The following is a 15,048-nucleotide window of genomic DNA, read 5'->3' as shown; positions in this document are numbered from 1 at the left end:
TAGGGATTCCTGATGGGATTTCAAGCACAGGGCAGCCTGCAGGGCTGGCAGTCCCTAAAAGCCCCCCAAAGAACTAGCCCTAATCCATGTCTAATGTTCTTCCTTTGGCGTCTATGTTAATTATAGTTTCAAAAGCTGAAAATAGGAAAATTCGTTCTTGAACAAAACACTACATCCCCGAAAGAAATTCGGTTCTTAAACCACTAGGGCACTACATTGTGCAGAAAAAAAGCAACCAAAATACCCTTGGGGCTGGGAACACATAAATGTGACACTCATAAGCCCTAAAAACGTGATTGAAAAACAATTACCACAAAATGCTGTCCGGGTTTTCTTCTAGTCTACTTAAGAAGCATGAGTTGTACCAAACCTTATGCCCTCGCAGGCCCTTCTCTTCTGCCTCTGTATGTAAATTTGTTGTCTTCTTTCCAATGAGTTTTTATCACATTTCATCACTGCTCACCCCACCTGAAAAGTCAGCATTTATGGCATTTCTGTGATTAGAGGCGAGGAATGTGATCAGGCATGGTGTCTAAAAGTGACACACTTTGCAACAAACCACTGAGACCCGGCGTCAGCATCCTCAGTGAGGGCAAGCTACCTACAATGTTTCATGCACACGCCATGGCCCATTTCAACTGCCCATCCACCTCCCACACAACGTCCTCGCAGGTGGCTTGGTGCCTCCAGGGACCTAGTGTTCCCTCATGTTACTATCCACAGCAATTCTGGTAGAAAATGAGAACAGATAAAGAGGCCAATGCCATGGACACCACGCTTATCGTCTTACTACCAGCCTAAACTGTAATAACCTCAGGGTGCAAGAAAGGCTCACAATGGCCCCACCCACCTAGATGAGGATATCACAGGCTCCAAAACCATAGGCACCCGCGGGAAATGAATTACCCTGAAGAGCAAGACGCAGTTGAAGCCCAGGGCTTACTGAGAAAGGCGTGTTTGTGTATCCCAGGATGATAGAACAGAAGCCAGTCTGATCTTGGAGCCAAAAGCAGACAGAAAAACGTTATAATACCATCCTCATATTACACCAACCAAGCATGGCAGCAAGCCTCAAGGGATACTTGGGGAGTGGCGGGACAATAGCTCCACAAACACATCTGTAAACAAAACTAGTTGTGTTTTAGGTCTGGTGTTTGGCAAGACCTTTTGATTTTACTAAACGTATTCATACAATCATAGGGCTTACAGCCAGCCTTCTTCGTCCATTGGTCTGTTGTTGTGGCACATACATTTTAATTCTGCCCACCACAGCGACCAGCATGGGGTGATGGATCAACCCACATCAGCCATTGGCTAACTTCACTGTGAGTGACAACATTCAGCTGCTTAACCAATATCACATCAGCACACAAAGTAGTTCTTATCAGAGTCAGGGACTACTATGGCAATGTGTGTTGTTTTTTAAGACCATAAACATATTTTTACCATTAGCCAATGCATTCCTTAATAATAGCAAGGGCCCAAACCTTCTCTGACAATAACCTTTTATAAAAACCCTGACAAAACAAGCAGTGGCAAAAGCAAATTGTCAGCATCCATTAGCTTTCTACAATGCTCGTTGCTTTAGGGTCTGGCAAAGAATCTAGAAGCTGATATTCCTCTGCAGCAGAAAAACCATCCCACCTGTGTAAAAGCCCACTGGGGATTCTGTGTTTCCTTCCCTGGACAAGAACTTACGCCTGCAGCAAATACATTCTGTAACTGTCTCCACCAGCTAGCCTATTTTATGTCAAGGATAGTAGTAAAATATATTTTACAGCTTAATGATATTGATGACTGTATTGTTTTAACGCTTTCCGGATCATACTCGGTTCCTTGAAAGTTTGACCTGGAATAAATACGTTTTCTGGCATAGGGTGTCCCAACATAAAATAATCGATCTTGTTTTGCTTCCTGATTTGTTATTTTTATAAGTTTTGAAAAAAGCTCCTTAAGAAATCTAAGGGGCTTGGAGGCAAAGGGAAAGGTGTCCAGTGACATTCATATGAGCTAAGCCTGGGGGTGGGTGGGGGGGGGCAAAGGATGAAGTGGCCGGAGACGTTTACAAGAGCTAAGACTTAGGGGTTGGGGTGTTTGGAAGGACAAAGTGGCTGGAGATGTTCATATGAGCTAAGGCAGGGGGTCAAAGGATAAGGGAGCGGGACAGATTCATATGAGCTAAGGCTGGGAGTGGGGGAAGCAAAGGGCGAAGGGCAACGTTTCCACAAAGCCTTTCCAGGAGGACTGTACAGAAGCAAACCAAAGATTCCTTTCAGGTGTGCCTGTCCCAAAATTTGCTACTGAGGGCTAAGATGAAGATTTACTTTCAGGAAATGTTAGGGAATTACAAGGATACAACTCAAACAGCAGTGTTTAAAATCTGAAAAAATATAAAGAAGGTGCATTTCGAAAATGGGTTCAATCATTGCATTTGTAGACGAAATGCCAACATTGAATACAAATAAGAGCTGAGTACATAGATGGATTTGCCACTAGTAACAGTACTAGTCAGAGCATCTTCAATTACCAATCAACTCAAAATCAGACCCTAGGTCAATTTCTAGGACTTTTAGTGGAAAGTGATCTTCATCACAAGACCATGCTGACTTATAGTAAAGGTGGCTTAAGCTGGAGGAAAAATGTTACATTTAAATCATGGCCAAATTTACTAAGGCTATGCGCCAGTGTAAAATGATGCAGCACGATGCATTGGTATTTACTGTCCAGCCAAACGTATTTTGCACTGGAAAGTGCCCTTTCCTCAGTGGAAAAAAAGAGATCTGCCCTGCTTTGCATCACTTTGTGACAAAGGGGCATTACTGGGGTGTTACTTAGGTGGATCTGCGCAAGCACTCATAGGTTCTGATGCAAAGCCTAATCTATGACGATGGCCGACCTGGGCTTTGCATTAAAACTAACACCTCCTGAAAGCAACCGTGAACAAGGAGAAATATCTTAATTTTTCAATAAATCCCATGCATTGCATGTATGTTGGTGTGCATACATCCAATGCATGGGATCCTTCTGATTTTGTCCAGGACGTTGTACTGGAAGGGCATGCTTCCAGTACAAATCCAGTGGTAGACAGTGCAGACTCTCTCTCCATCATGCTGTGAAGCTTTGTGTTGTGTATGGCAGCCTGGGAGTGTCAGCGCAGACAATGACTGCAGCAGGCCAATGCTAACAGATATGGCTCTGCACTATGTTTTCTCTGTTGCAAATGTAGTTGCTGCGCTGCCTTGCGTAATAAAAGGAGCGCATCTGTCCCCAGTCTCGTATCTAGAGTTGGAGGAGTCACGGTTTCACCCAGGGCAGGCTCCAGAAGGTCACAAAGCCTTGTTGGGGTGTCACAGTGAAGAAGATACCTTTCAAGGATGATCCCCAACAAAAGATTTTCAGATATCTCGAATGGCTTATCTCTGCTGGTTCTCATATTTTACAGTTTTCTTCTGATCCTCAGGAGGCAGGGGCATTAGGCTCAGGCCACGCATTGCTCCATAGTCTTCAATAAAGCTGACATTCAGTGGTGTTAAAGAGCTGTGCAAAGGTTCTAGACCGAAGTGGTGCTGAAGCAGGCGAGGATGGTCACATGTTGGTCAGACCTATGAAGGGACTTTCGCCTCTATCAGAAGGTCAGAATGTTTCTCAGTTCTTTAGTGGTGAAGTTGTATTGCCCTAAAGATCAGTATGCAATAAATGGAAATCCACTGTCCTGATTTTGGTGACTTTAATTCTCACAAAGCAGCCATAAATATTTATTCATTATTGAAATTTCAGGAGCACCAAATATGTCACCTTACAGCCACTTCGGAAGTCTTCAGTATGCAGTCACTTACACATCTGATTGGGAACAAAGAAAAGGATGGAAGCTAAAAGCTAGGGAAGTGAGAATTTAGTAGGGGAAACAGTGGAGTCCGTATGCATGTCCAGATCAGCTGTGGGCTAAGGTTGTTTTTTTTGGGGGGGGGTCCTTTTAAAGTAGTAGTAGGAAGGTGTAGAGTGAGCAATTGAATCGTGAGCATTGTCTGTGGATTGAATCTGGGTGCATCAGTTCTACTGGCCACCATAACACATGCTCAAACATCCATCAAAAGTTTCCGGAAGGAGGTACTGCTCTCTTACGCCTCTCGTACACAGCCAGAGTGATGGGGCCACATAGGTTCTGAAGCCTACAGATGTGTCTCTGCTTCTCTGCGCACACTGACTCCCATCCCACTCCTTCTAGATCATGTACACCTTCCACTGGGGCAGGTAGGTCAAGGAGGCAGACCATATGTTGCACTGATCACAAAGATTAGATGGGGACTCGTCTTCTTCAAGTCTTGCAGTCAGGCTATGTTCGTCAGGGACACTGGCACAAGGGAGATGGTCCTACTTCAGGAACCAGATAATTATTCAGGATCCTGAACAATTGCAAAGTCAGCTGGAGGCTGTGAAGTATAAAACTGTGTTCCAAAAGGGATTTTCTGTAGCTTCCATCTCACCATAGCCGTAAAATAACCAGCATCTGCTTTTCACAACAAAGTGATTTAGGCATAAGTCTGTAATTATTATGTCAAAGAAAGTGAAGTATTGCATGTGGCTTATTCTGATCTCAGAAGGAAAGAGGGCTCTAACTGCTGGAAAGGATTACCCAGACCTCTGTCCATACCCCCCTTGCACTTCAGTGGAAGGTATATAGTGTGGAAGACCAGGCAGCCGGTCGCGGATACTGGACTTGGAATCAGTAAGGCTACCGCTGACCTACAGAGCTTATTCGATCTCCACCAGTTTATTAAGGCTAAAGTAATTTTCCTGGGCAAGGCAAAAGTGAGAAGTTTCAGCGAGCTGTTTTCGGGGGAGGTCTCCTGACATATGGTTGCCTCTCCTCAGTTCAGCTGCTACATATTACCTTGAAGGAATTCAGGCAATATTATATTACCTATCATAAAATAAAGATTTAGGAACACGGTTTCGCCAAATAAATATCACCTCTGTGGGTTACATCATGCGTTATATATCACTTTCGAAATTCGTAAAGCGATCTCCCGTGCCCAGGGAGAAATCATGAATACTTAAAAAAAAAAAGCATGCTGTCGGCAGCCATCTTGTATGTCGTTGTGCTGGGATACACTGTTTTGGGAAATTGGAAGGGGAGAAATTTTAAGATTTCCGCTGTAAAAGAAGTTCACTGCTGTACAGGAGGTGCTTGTTTATAATAAAAAAAAAATACTCTTCTACATACCAGTATGTTTGATCTGAGTCATGCTTTAGCTCTATTACCAGTGTGACTGGCAAACAAGCCAGGGACTTTTAACAGAATCTCATGCTGGTGAACCCATTTTGTTGGTTTCGGAGTTCAAAACCGGGAAGCAGGAAATGCAACAGCTTGAGTGGGTACCAACAAGGCAGACAGAATAGTTTACATTATTTAAATCTTAGAGTCTGCCTGGTGATGGCACACTTAATGAAAGGTTCAGAGTACTGCTAGAACCCTAGGGGCTACAGAGTTTCCCTTCGTGGTGACCATCGTTACATTGGTACTATGTTGTGGTTTGTGGTTGTACCGATTGGGTGTGGTGCAATATTAGGTGATGCATGGTGTGATGGTGTGTTGTGGTGTATAGGATGTGGGCTGTTGATTGTGTGAAGGAATCTGCAGTGCAGTGTTTGATGAGACAAATTCTGATGCCATTGTTAGATGGCATGAAGTAGTATGCTGCTGGTTTGTGTGTTGGTGTGTTTGGGCTGGTATAGAGTTGTATGGTGTTATGAGGTAAGCTTCACCCAAGTGAGGTATTGGACAGTATGGCTTGGAGCACACACTTACGATTTGTGTGTTGAGGTGTCCAAAGTGTTTGGATAAGGTCTAATGTATCTAATGTAGCGGGAAGAGTTATTTTGCTGCTTTGTGTTGTGGTTTTGGTATATTGTGTGGTTTGTGTTGGTCCTAGTGTTGTAGAGTACGTTGTCTTGTGATTTGGCTCTGGGCACATGCGTCAATACAAATTATGAGGACCAGTTGAGAAACATATTAGAGGAGGACTTTGATGGTTTTCCTGAAGGGATCAGGTAATGTGGGAAGCCAAGGATAGCCAGATCAAAGATGAAGCACATGGAGATATAGAAATGTGCCCGGGATCAAAGATTTTTTTGTCAAGTGAGAAGTATGTTGCTTGAATATTTAAGCCATGTTCTAAAGTGAGCAACAAAGCCAATAGACTTTATATTATTCTACCTGGACAGGTCCTATAGAAGAACATACATACACAACATACTGTTTGTTGAGGAGGTAAACCCAGGAGAGTTTTGATCTTTCTTCTTTCTTTCTCTCCTTCAAGGTCAGTTTCTCTACCTGCGAGTACAAAGTCATCAGACTGATGGCGTTTCGACAGCTTACAGTGCAAGTCTGCCAGCTGTGTTCTCCAACCAGTATTGCCAGGTACCTCCCTATTACATTACAACTTGGAACATGCCAATCAAATGAAGGGCACCTCTTGGCAAATATCTTACCTATGAGGTTTTTGGGATGTTGCTTTTTACATTTGTTATCATATTCTGTTGTTAGGTCAAGTTTTCAGTCCATATTTTTGGTGACTTTAATGGAACAGTCACAATCTCTGTACTGGAGAAGGCGGCAGACACCACAGACATTGCCACGCTTCTGTGGGAGAGAACAGGTAGCTGGAGCGATCACTGGTTTTCAGTAACTCTGCATCTCCCAGAGATCCAGCACAGGTAAGATCTGATGTAGAATGGCCCCAACGCTGAGATTGTTCGACCCAGCTCAATGTATGTAGATGACTGTCAGCGGGTGTGGGAGGCTGTCAGCCGATGTGTTTACTAAATCTGCATAACGCAATGTGAACGGCTAGCTGCAGCTTTGAATGAATTGAGAACCTGGTCTTGCTACATATAATACCTACAGATGGGGATAACAGACCACTTTTGATAGCGGTATAAACAGATCCTTCATGCATATAGGTGAGTCAAGAACCAGACTGTGCTTTTGGTGTTTGGGAAATAGCTCAAGGATAAATGGTGCATGCGTTGCTGTGGAGGCCTCTTCTGCTTGCTGGCTGTGGTATGAAATGGGGTGAGAGAGCAGGCAGTCTATCAAAGTAGGCAATAGGCAAGATACTCCTTCGTAGGCTGAGGTGGCCGCTCCATGTGGTGGTTCACTCAGTGGTTGGAATGGGGGCATGCATGACTAATAGCACCTTTGGCAGGATGGCTGAAGATAGTCGTGGGGATTGATCAGGGTGGCCCATCCTTGAGGTAGATGGGTGAAGTCTCCTAAAATGCTTTCCTGTGTGGCAGTGGGATCTAATGTAGATTGTTCTGTGTAAGTGCTGTAGGCAGAGGTGCTGAGCAGCACGTCTGTGTATGATGAGTGAGGATTCTCAGGGGACAAGATTGGATGAATTCTGCCTGGGGGAGGCAGGTGATGGATACTGGCTCATTTCATGAAGCATGGGAAATGGGGTTGAGCAACATGTTGCCTTGTTTCCTGGGAAGAAAGAGCTGGTGAACCTGGAAGGGGCAGCAGGTCCTCAAAGCGTGTTACAGGGGTTGCAGGTGATATAAGCAGGCAGAATGCCAGGATGACTCATTAAGAAGTCTAGTTGCCAAAAGTACATGCCTCAGCTTTAAGGTATATCTTAAATGTAGAACTCAGGTGGAGGCTGAGGTGGATGTTGGGGTCTTGGTTGTCTGTATGCTCTAAAGTATGTAGTGGTCGTACTGAGAGGTCATGCAGCCTTTTCATTGCTGCAGGAGGGTGGAGGGTTCTGTAGGCCCAGACAGTCCTTCCATTGTGTGAAAACCCAGACGCATACACTGGTACAACACCCAAACCACCTTCAGCAGAATCACGATCACAGTCTGGAATGGCTCTAGTTACTACTCCTGTAGGTGGCTGCCAAGTTAGAGGGGACAGAAATGTAGATCTGGCAGAGGGTAGCAGGAGGTGAAATATACCATCATGGGTGACATTGAAGGTGAACAGGACAGATAACAGGATTTAAAAGATATTCCCTTGCCAGGGGCATAATATCCATGTCAGTAAAGTCTATGTCCACTGAAATTTAATGGCCATTTGGTGTTGTTCTCGTAAGGGACGTGCCTGCTACCACCTCTGTGGTTACCTTCCTTGTCTGATGCCAGTGGTGAGGATGATGGTGCATGGACCTTTGCTGCTTGTCCGCCGTCATAGCCCAGGTACTTCTCACTACTTTTTTACAGTCATGACAGGACACACTCCAATGCTAGAGTTTATCAGCTTTTGGTCACATAGTGATATATGCAAATAGCCCTGCCACGCCAAACCTGATATAAATATTAGAGTAAACTTATTTATACTTATTGAAGTGTCTTATATTGCGCCAGCATGTCTAGATGTCACTTTGTAGTGCCAACTTCAGCAGATTGTGGAATTAGAGAACATCATCCACCAAGTTGCACAGCAACAATATTGCCTTAAAGGACAGAGGTGATGATGCATCTGCACAAATTGTGGTTGTAAGGGGTAAGTAAAATAACCATCAGGCAACACTGTAATAGTGAATGTGAGTAAAGGCAGAATGTACAAGGTACTGGTGTCTACTAGGAACTTCCTAAGATGTGGCAAGAGATGTTGAAGAGCTTTTCCTCACATCTTGGTCAGCACCTGTGGAAGAGTAGTGGTCCTCAGCCATGGATGTTTTTCACCAAAATTCCAGAAGTAGCAAAAGTGACATCATGCACCCTTCGACGTCTGATTACGTCACAAGATTTCTCTTTTGTGCCACCCTACCCCATCAACAGCCTCCTATTACCTTTAGAGGAACTAGGTAAAATCTATAGCGTGGAGCTTACAGCAGGGGCTTTTACCCCTGCACCTAGAAGCTGCGAAGGCAGTGCAGGGTGTATGAAAGGCAAGCTTGAGGTAGCACATCTGTGATGCCGGGGTCTTCTTAAATGATGTCACTGCCTGCCGTTTATTGGATGGTAACTTATCCAGCTCAGAGACCAAGGGAGAGAAAACAGCATAAGACCACATAAATGCAGCGTTTTGACACCACTCAGTCTCCATCGTGCTCTTTGCTCTCATGCTGTTCGTAAAACTGTTTCTCCTTTTCTGTTGTGCTCCCTGAACTGAATTGCAGACTTAGGGTCAGATCTACGTAGATGCAATTTTGCATTTCCTAAATAGCGACTTCATAGAAATTGCTTTTTAGGAAATGCAAATTTCTATGTATCAAAATACCGATTTCTTAATAGCGATTCCTACAAAGTAGGAATTGTATTAGGAAATCACAATTAAGAAATCCCCATGCCATTTGTGACATTTAGGAAATTGCTATTTTGGAAATGCAAAACCAAGGATGGCTGTGGGCAAAACGCCCCCTGAAATACACCCCAAAAACTGTGATGCACTTGTAGAGCACGCATATGCTCTAGGGGCATGTGTGTGTTCTATTGTACTTTTAAAAAACAAATTTGGAATGCTTTTTTTAAATTGCACATGGTTGCCATCGACGGTAATTGCATTTCCTAAATGCCCAATTTACATTTAGGAAATGCTTTGTACTTTGAATAGGAATCGCAAATAGGTATTTGCGATTCCTATTCAGAGGATCGCAAATTGCGAATTCTATCAGATAGAAATTGCAATTCGTGATTCCCTAAAGGGCTTTGGACATCTGAAAAGACCATTTAGCATTTCTTAAAGGCCCGAATCAATTCGGACCATTAAGAAATGCTAAATGGCTTTGTACATCTGACCCTTTATCGATTATAGCCACGTGATCTCAAACGCCTCTGACTGGAATATGTTCACCTCTGATTGCTTGTTCCACTGAGGCATTTGAGTCCGTTTCTTTTATTGAAGTTCAACTTAGAGTATACTCTGCCTACAACCACAGGCTGGTGAGGGCAATGAAGGGGGGACCAAAAGTAGGCGTAACGAGTCAGTTAGTGTATATTAAATGCGCGGCTCAGCGCATAGAAGAAATTGGTCCTCTGTTATGAGCAAAAGTTATTCCACCTGTAGTACTCTGTGGCAATTGAGATCATTCCTGAGGGATAGTTCACAGAACTCTTAATTATTTGGGCCAGGTGATCTCTCTAAATTCTGTGGAGCGGTGTTTCCGAAATTGCGTTCAAATGATGTTGAATTTTCCTTCTCTGTGTTCCAAAGGCACTGTCGGTTTTTCCGTTTCCAGCAGATGGAGTGGTACCAGAGCGATACAGAGATGCTCGCCCCTTTCACTTCGCACAGCAGTGGCGTGACGTAACTTGAGGGGGGCACCCTGCAATATACATGCAGAGCCTCCTTTCTGAGCTCACTCGGGAGTTTGCCGGCTAGGGTACTGTGCTGGAGGGTCCTCCCTGGACCTAACTCATCCCCCAATCCCCAATCCATCCCCGCACAGGTGGGGTGCTGCGAGGACCTTTGTTATGCCACTGGCGCACAATGCAAAAGATATATGTATATATTTTCCCTCTGGGCGAGTGCTAAGGAAACGTTTGAGGATTCAGAAGCCCCAACAGAGTTTAAGCAATAATCCAGCGAATGGTTGTATCGGAAATGTCGTCAATTCCCTTGAGAACCTCAGTCCAAAACAAATGTAGCTCCGAGCACTCCCATGGGATGCGTCAGGGTACCCTGACGAGCAGATCCCCTCTGGCACCCATTGGTCGTACGGCCACCCCACTGGTGCAGTTTTAGGGGGTAGGGCACCATACCGTGCGAGTTTTCGATAAGGTTTCTCTCACTGCGGTGTTCCTCGCCGTTGAGGCCATTCTGTAGAACGTCTGCCCATTCCCTGTAGGTGAAACCTCGGCCTACTTCACCCTCCGACCTGCACTGGCGTGGGGCTGTGTCTACCGACTCTAAGTCTGGCAAAATGCTCCAATTGTGGCACGAATACAAGGGAACTGGCCCATGCTTGAAATGGAAAAATAAAAGCGCAGGTGCTCTGTATCAGGGTACCTGCTTGTTTCTGAGAAGTGCCGGTACTGTTCAATGAAAAGTATTACGTTTTTCTTGAGAAGTGCAGGTACTCTCACTCTCAAAATAAAAAAGTGTCGGTACTCAGTAGCGGGCAGTACCGGCCCATTTAAAGCACTTGAGCTGGCCTGAAAAACTGGACTTGGGCCTCCAGGCTTCTCCCCTAGGCTGGATGCGGTTCTCAGATCTGAGCCTGTAGGCTCTGGAACCGAATGCTGCGCTTTGAGTAGGCTGCATGCTTCATCAAAGCGCTATGAGGTGTCGTGAGTGCCACAAGAGTGACAAAGAACTCTAGATGTGCCATTAGCTGTTTTAGGACTAACACTTCTAGAAGAGTTTGCGGAAGCCGAAAAGGTGGCTAGGTGAGTTTCAAACACTCGATCAAAAAGATTCAGTTGTGAAATCTACCACTAGCATAACTGAAAACATAAAAACAACTTCACCGCACTTTGAAGCAACTTACTCTGCTCGAATTGTAATGAAGCAGAAAGACAGGGACCCATAGAGTTTATAAAAAAATAAATCTCGTTGCACAGACGTGCCTGAAGGCTCAGTAAAATCTCTCATGTCACCACTGCTTGTTATTTGTTTTGATAATTTGACGCCATTGTCTTAAGTGATCAATCAATCAATCCAAAAAATTGTAGAGCGCGCTACTCACCCGTGAGGGTCTCAAGGCGCTGGGGGGGTGGGGGAATGGTGGGGGCCCAGGGAGGGTGACTGGTCGAACAGCCATGTCTTGAGGTTCTTTCTGAAGACCAGTAGGTCTTTGGTTTTGCGAAGGTCGGTGGGGAGGGAGTTCCAGGTTTTGGGGGCGAGGTAGGAGAAAGACCTGCCTGCTGTGGTGGTGCGCTGGATGCGGGGGACTGTGGCTAGGGCAAGGTCGGCTGATCGGAGGTTGCGTATGGGAGTGTGGAAGTTTACTCTTTCATTGAGGTAGGTTGGGCCGGTGTTGTGGAGGGATTTGTGTGCGTGGATGAGGATCTTGAAAGTGATTCTCTTGTCTATGGGGAGCCAGTGAAGGGATTTGAGGTGTGGTGAGATTCGTTCGTGGCGGGGGAGGGCAAAGACGAGGTGCGCGGCTGTGTTCTGGATCCCTACGGAACCACATAGTGCTGCTACTTATGAGGCTTCTCCCTGCCTCAGTTGAGGGTGAGGCATGCAAGGCAGATGATAGGTTTGGGAGATTTTTTCATTACGCTGACAAATTCACATTATTCCCGAATTCCCGAAATAAATTGCAATTTCACATCATGTAATTTTTGCATTAGCTTTGCATGTGAAAGGATAGTTTGCACAGAACATATCTCGCCAAGAGACTTGTTAAGTAACCAGGCACCTGGCAGCATATCGAAAAACTTTTTTTTTTACCTAAAGTGCTTGCTTCTATGAAAAAAGTCACATAAGATACCTCACTAATCACTCTAAAAGTATAATTTCATGATTTTTTTAATGGAATTTCGTGAAATCCCCTGGGAAAATGTTTTAAATTTCGCCTGGTGCAGCCAGACTCTTCTTGTAATACAGTTTTCTTAACAAATGTCTTTGTTCAGCAGGTTTGCCGCAGGTTGTGAGAGCAAAGGCAAAAGTGAGGCTGTTCCTTTAACAGTGGTGTTAGCATTTTGTAGTTTGAGCCTTGCCTTTCTCAGTTACCATGGTAAATATGGGTCAAATATTCAAGCAAGCAAAGTCCTTTTGGCTAAAATCCAGGCCTTGCAGAAGGTGTCACCTCTGAAATGCGGCCATTTGGCAGCTACCCCTCCCCTCTGGAAAGAACCCTTGAAGCTTCTCTGTCTGAACCAATAGCAGCTGTTGATTCAAGAATCGCACTTCATAAACTTTGGAAAAGTTACCAGATTTTTTATGAGCAAATCTGTGACACCCAGGGGAGGGATTTTGATGATGGGGCTCTGCTCTCTAGGGGTATTTCTACTTCTGCAGCTCATATTAAATTAAAAGGCAGTGTTTAAGTAGAAAAGACATGCTAGTGATTGCCCTAGCACTAAATGCACATTTTGAACAGTCTAACCAAGAGGACGTAATTCTGAAAATGTTCGACAGTTGTTGCACACTTTGGGGGTGATTCCAACCCTGGCGGTCGGTGATAAAGCGGCGGCCAACCCGCCAACAGGCAGGCGGTCAAAAAAATGGAATTCTGACCCTGGCGGGAACCGCCAACACGGCCCGCCACTTTAACACTCCGACCGCCACGGCGGGACAGACAAACAGCGCGGCGGTCACCGCCAACAGGCAGGCGGCAGACAATGTACCGCCCACCCTATCACAACTCACCAATCCGCCACCTTTTCCGGGGCGGGAGCCCCGCCGATAAAAACACGGCGGAAACAGACTACGAACGGGAAAACGCTCACCTCTATACACTCCACGAGGACGGAGGACAGCATGGAACCCGAATTAAACATCCTACCAGCTATTGTCTACCTGCTCATCTACCACGAGTACGAACTCCGGCGCAGAAGACAACAGTGAGTACTGCACCTACGACAAAGGGGAGGGGGGAGGACGAAAGGTTACGGGCACACACATACGCACCCCCCCCAACTATCAACATACCAATGCAGAGCAACAACTGAGTGACACCCCCCAAACCCCCCTGAAAAATGCAAAGACATAATAAAAATGTTAATTACAATTTATGTATAAATTAGGTTCATTGAAGTCATGGAAAATTATCGATATGAAATATCAAAGCAAAAATAATGAACAGTGCGAAAGCTATGTACATAGTCAAGAAGTCCTGCTCAGTTTGTCAAATATCCACAGTCCGTGGGCCAATGTCTACCAAACACATGGGCAAAGCCCACACAGGAGACCTGAGTCCGTTGGAGAGAACACTGCTGGGGCATCAGATGACAAAACTACAGGCACCTCAGGGGGAAGGGAAGGGGGGGCACCTCAGCCACATGAGTCCACGACGCCAGAACCACGAAGGGGCCACCATGCCCACTGTTCAATCCTGGGGAGTGCAAAGCCACTGTCACGACTCACGTGCTGCTGGCGCCTGGAAACCGCAGATCTAGTGGCGTAGGTCTTGAGGGTTCGGCTTTGGCCCAGAAAGGGGCGACTCTTTCTAGTAGCCACGGTGCTGCAGGCAGTGGAAACGCCAAGAACAGACCGTGCCCTTTAGAATTAGTGCCAGAGGGAAAAAAAACCAATAAAGGGGAAAAAACCTCCAAAAAATGGATTCCTGAAACGAAAACAAAACCAGGAATCAAACAGGAACAAAATGCAGGTAAATGCAAAATTGAAAAGATTCAGAACCGAAGGCTAAGAATCAGGAGCGAAGACACAATCTGAGCAGAAAGTGATGCAGCGCAAGGAAAGGGAGAAAACAGAGCCCTTATATACCAAGAAACAGGAAGTGACCAACAGGAAGTAAAAAGACACCATTTTAGATAGGGAAAAAGTACATAGGATAGAATAGAACAGGAACCATAGAAAATAGGGACCAAGGAATGCTGGGAAGAAAAAGGTAACATGGGAAGGGGGAAGGACATAAAGAAAGGACAAAAAATGCCTCGAAAAAGTAAAGAAGAAAAAGAAGAAGAAGAAAGAAAAAGAAACAGGTAAGGAGGGGTCAGGGGAGAACAGGGACACCACAGAAGGCAGAGCGAGGCCCAAAATAATATCTGGGGCCTCGCGCTGTACAAAGAAGACTCGGGGCGCGCCGCGTCCTGAGAACGCGCTGCGCGGCGCGAGCCGAATGCTCGGCTCGCGCCGCACCACGCGGCGCAACAGTAGGCCCCCCCCCGAAGGTCCAGGTTTGAAGGGAAACAAACGATGAAAACGAGAAATCAAAAGAGGGGCGTGAACAGAAGAAGCATCTTCCCAAGAGCATTCACTAAGAGGATAACCCTTCCAGTGAATCAAATACTGAAGACGCCGGTGAAAAAGGCGAGAGTCACAAATTTCTTGAACCTCATATTCAGGGACATCATTCACCAACACAGGAGGAGGACAAGGAAACTGACGAGAGAAAGGATCAGGGACATAAGGTTTGAGTTGGGATACATGAAAGACCGGATGAATTTTCCAAGTATGAGGCAAGCGAAGAC

At 45.4% G+C, this 15,048-nt stretch overlaps 1 protein-coding gene across 1 annotated transcript in view; it reads left to right on the top strand.

The window, feature by feature from the left end:
- Nucleotides 1–15,048, top strand: part of LTK (leukocyte receptor tyrosine kinase) — a 465,297-nt gene that overhangs the window by 327,688 nt on the left and 122,561 nt on the right. The window contains exons 8-9 of the mRNA XM_069208757.1: nt 6,321–6,421; nt 6,548–6,717. Coding sequence (XP_069064858.1) covers nt 6,321–6,421; nt 6,548–6,717 — 271 coding nt within the window. The remainder of the gene's footprint in view (nt 1–6,320; nt 6,422–6,547; nt 6,718–15,048) is intronic.

This window comes from Pleurodeles waltl, chromosome 9 (genome assembly GCF_031143425.1).
Source record: "Pleurodeles waltl isolate 20211129_DDA chromosome 9, aPleWal1.hap1.20221129, whole genome shotgun sequence".
NCBI lineage: Eukaryota > Metazoa > Chordata > Amphibia > Caudata > Salamandridae > Pleurodeles > Pleurodeles waltl.
The sequence above is the reverse complement of the archived record's forward strand: the minus strand, read 5'-3'. Positions and strand labels throughout refer to the sequence as shown.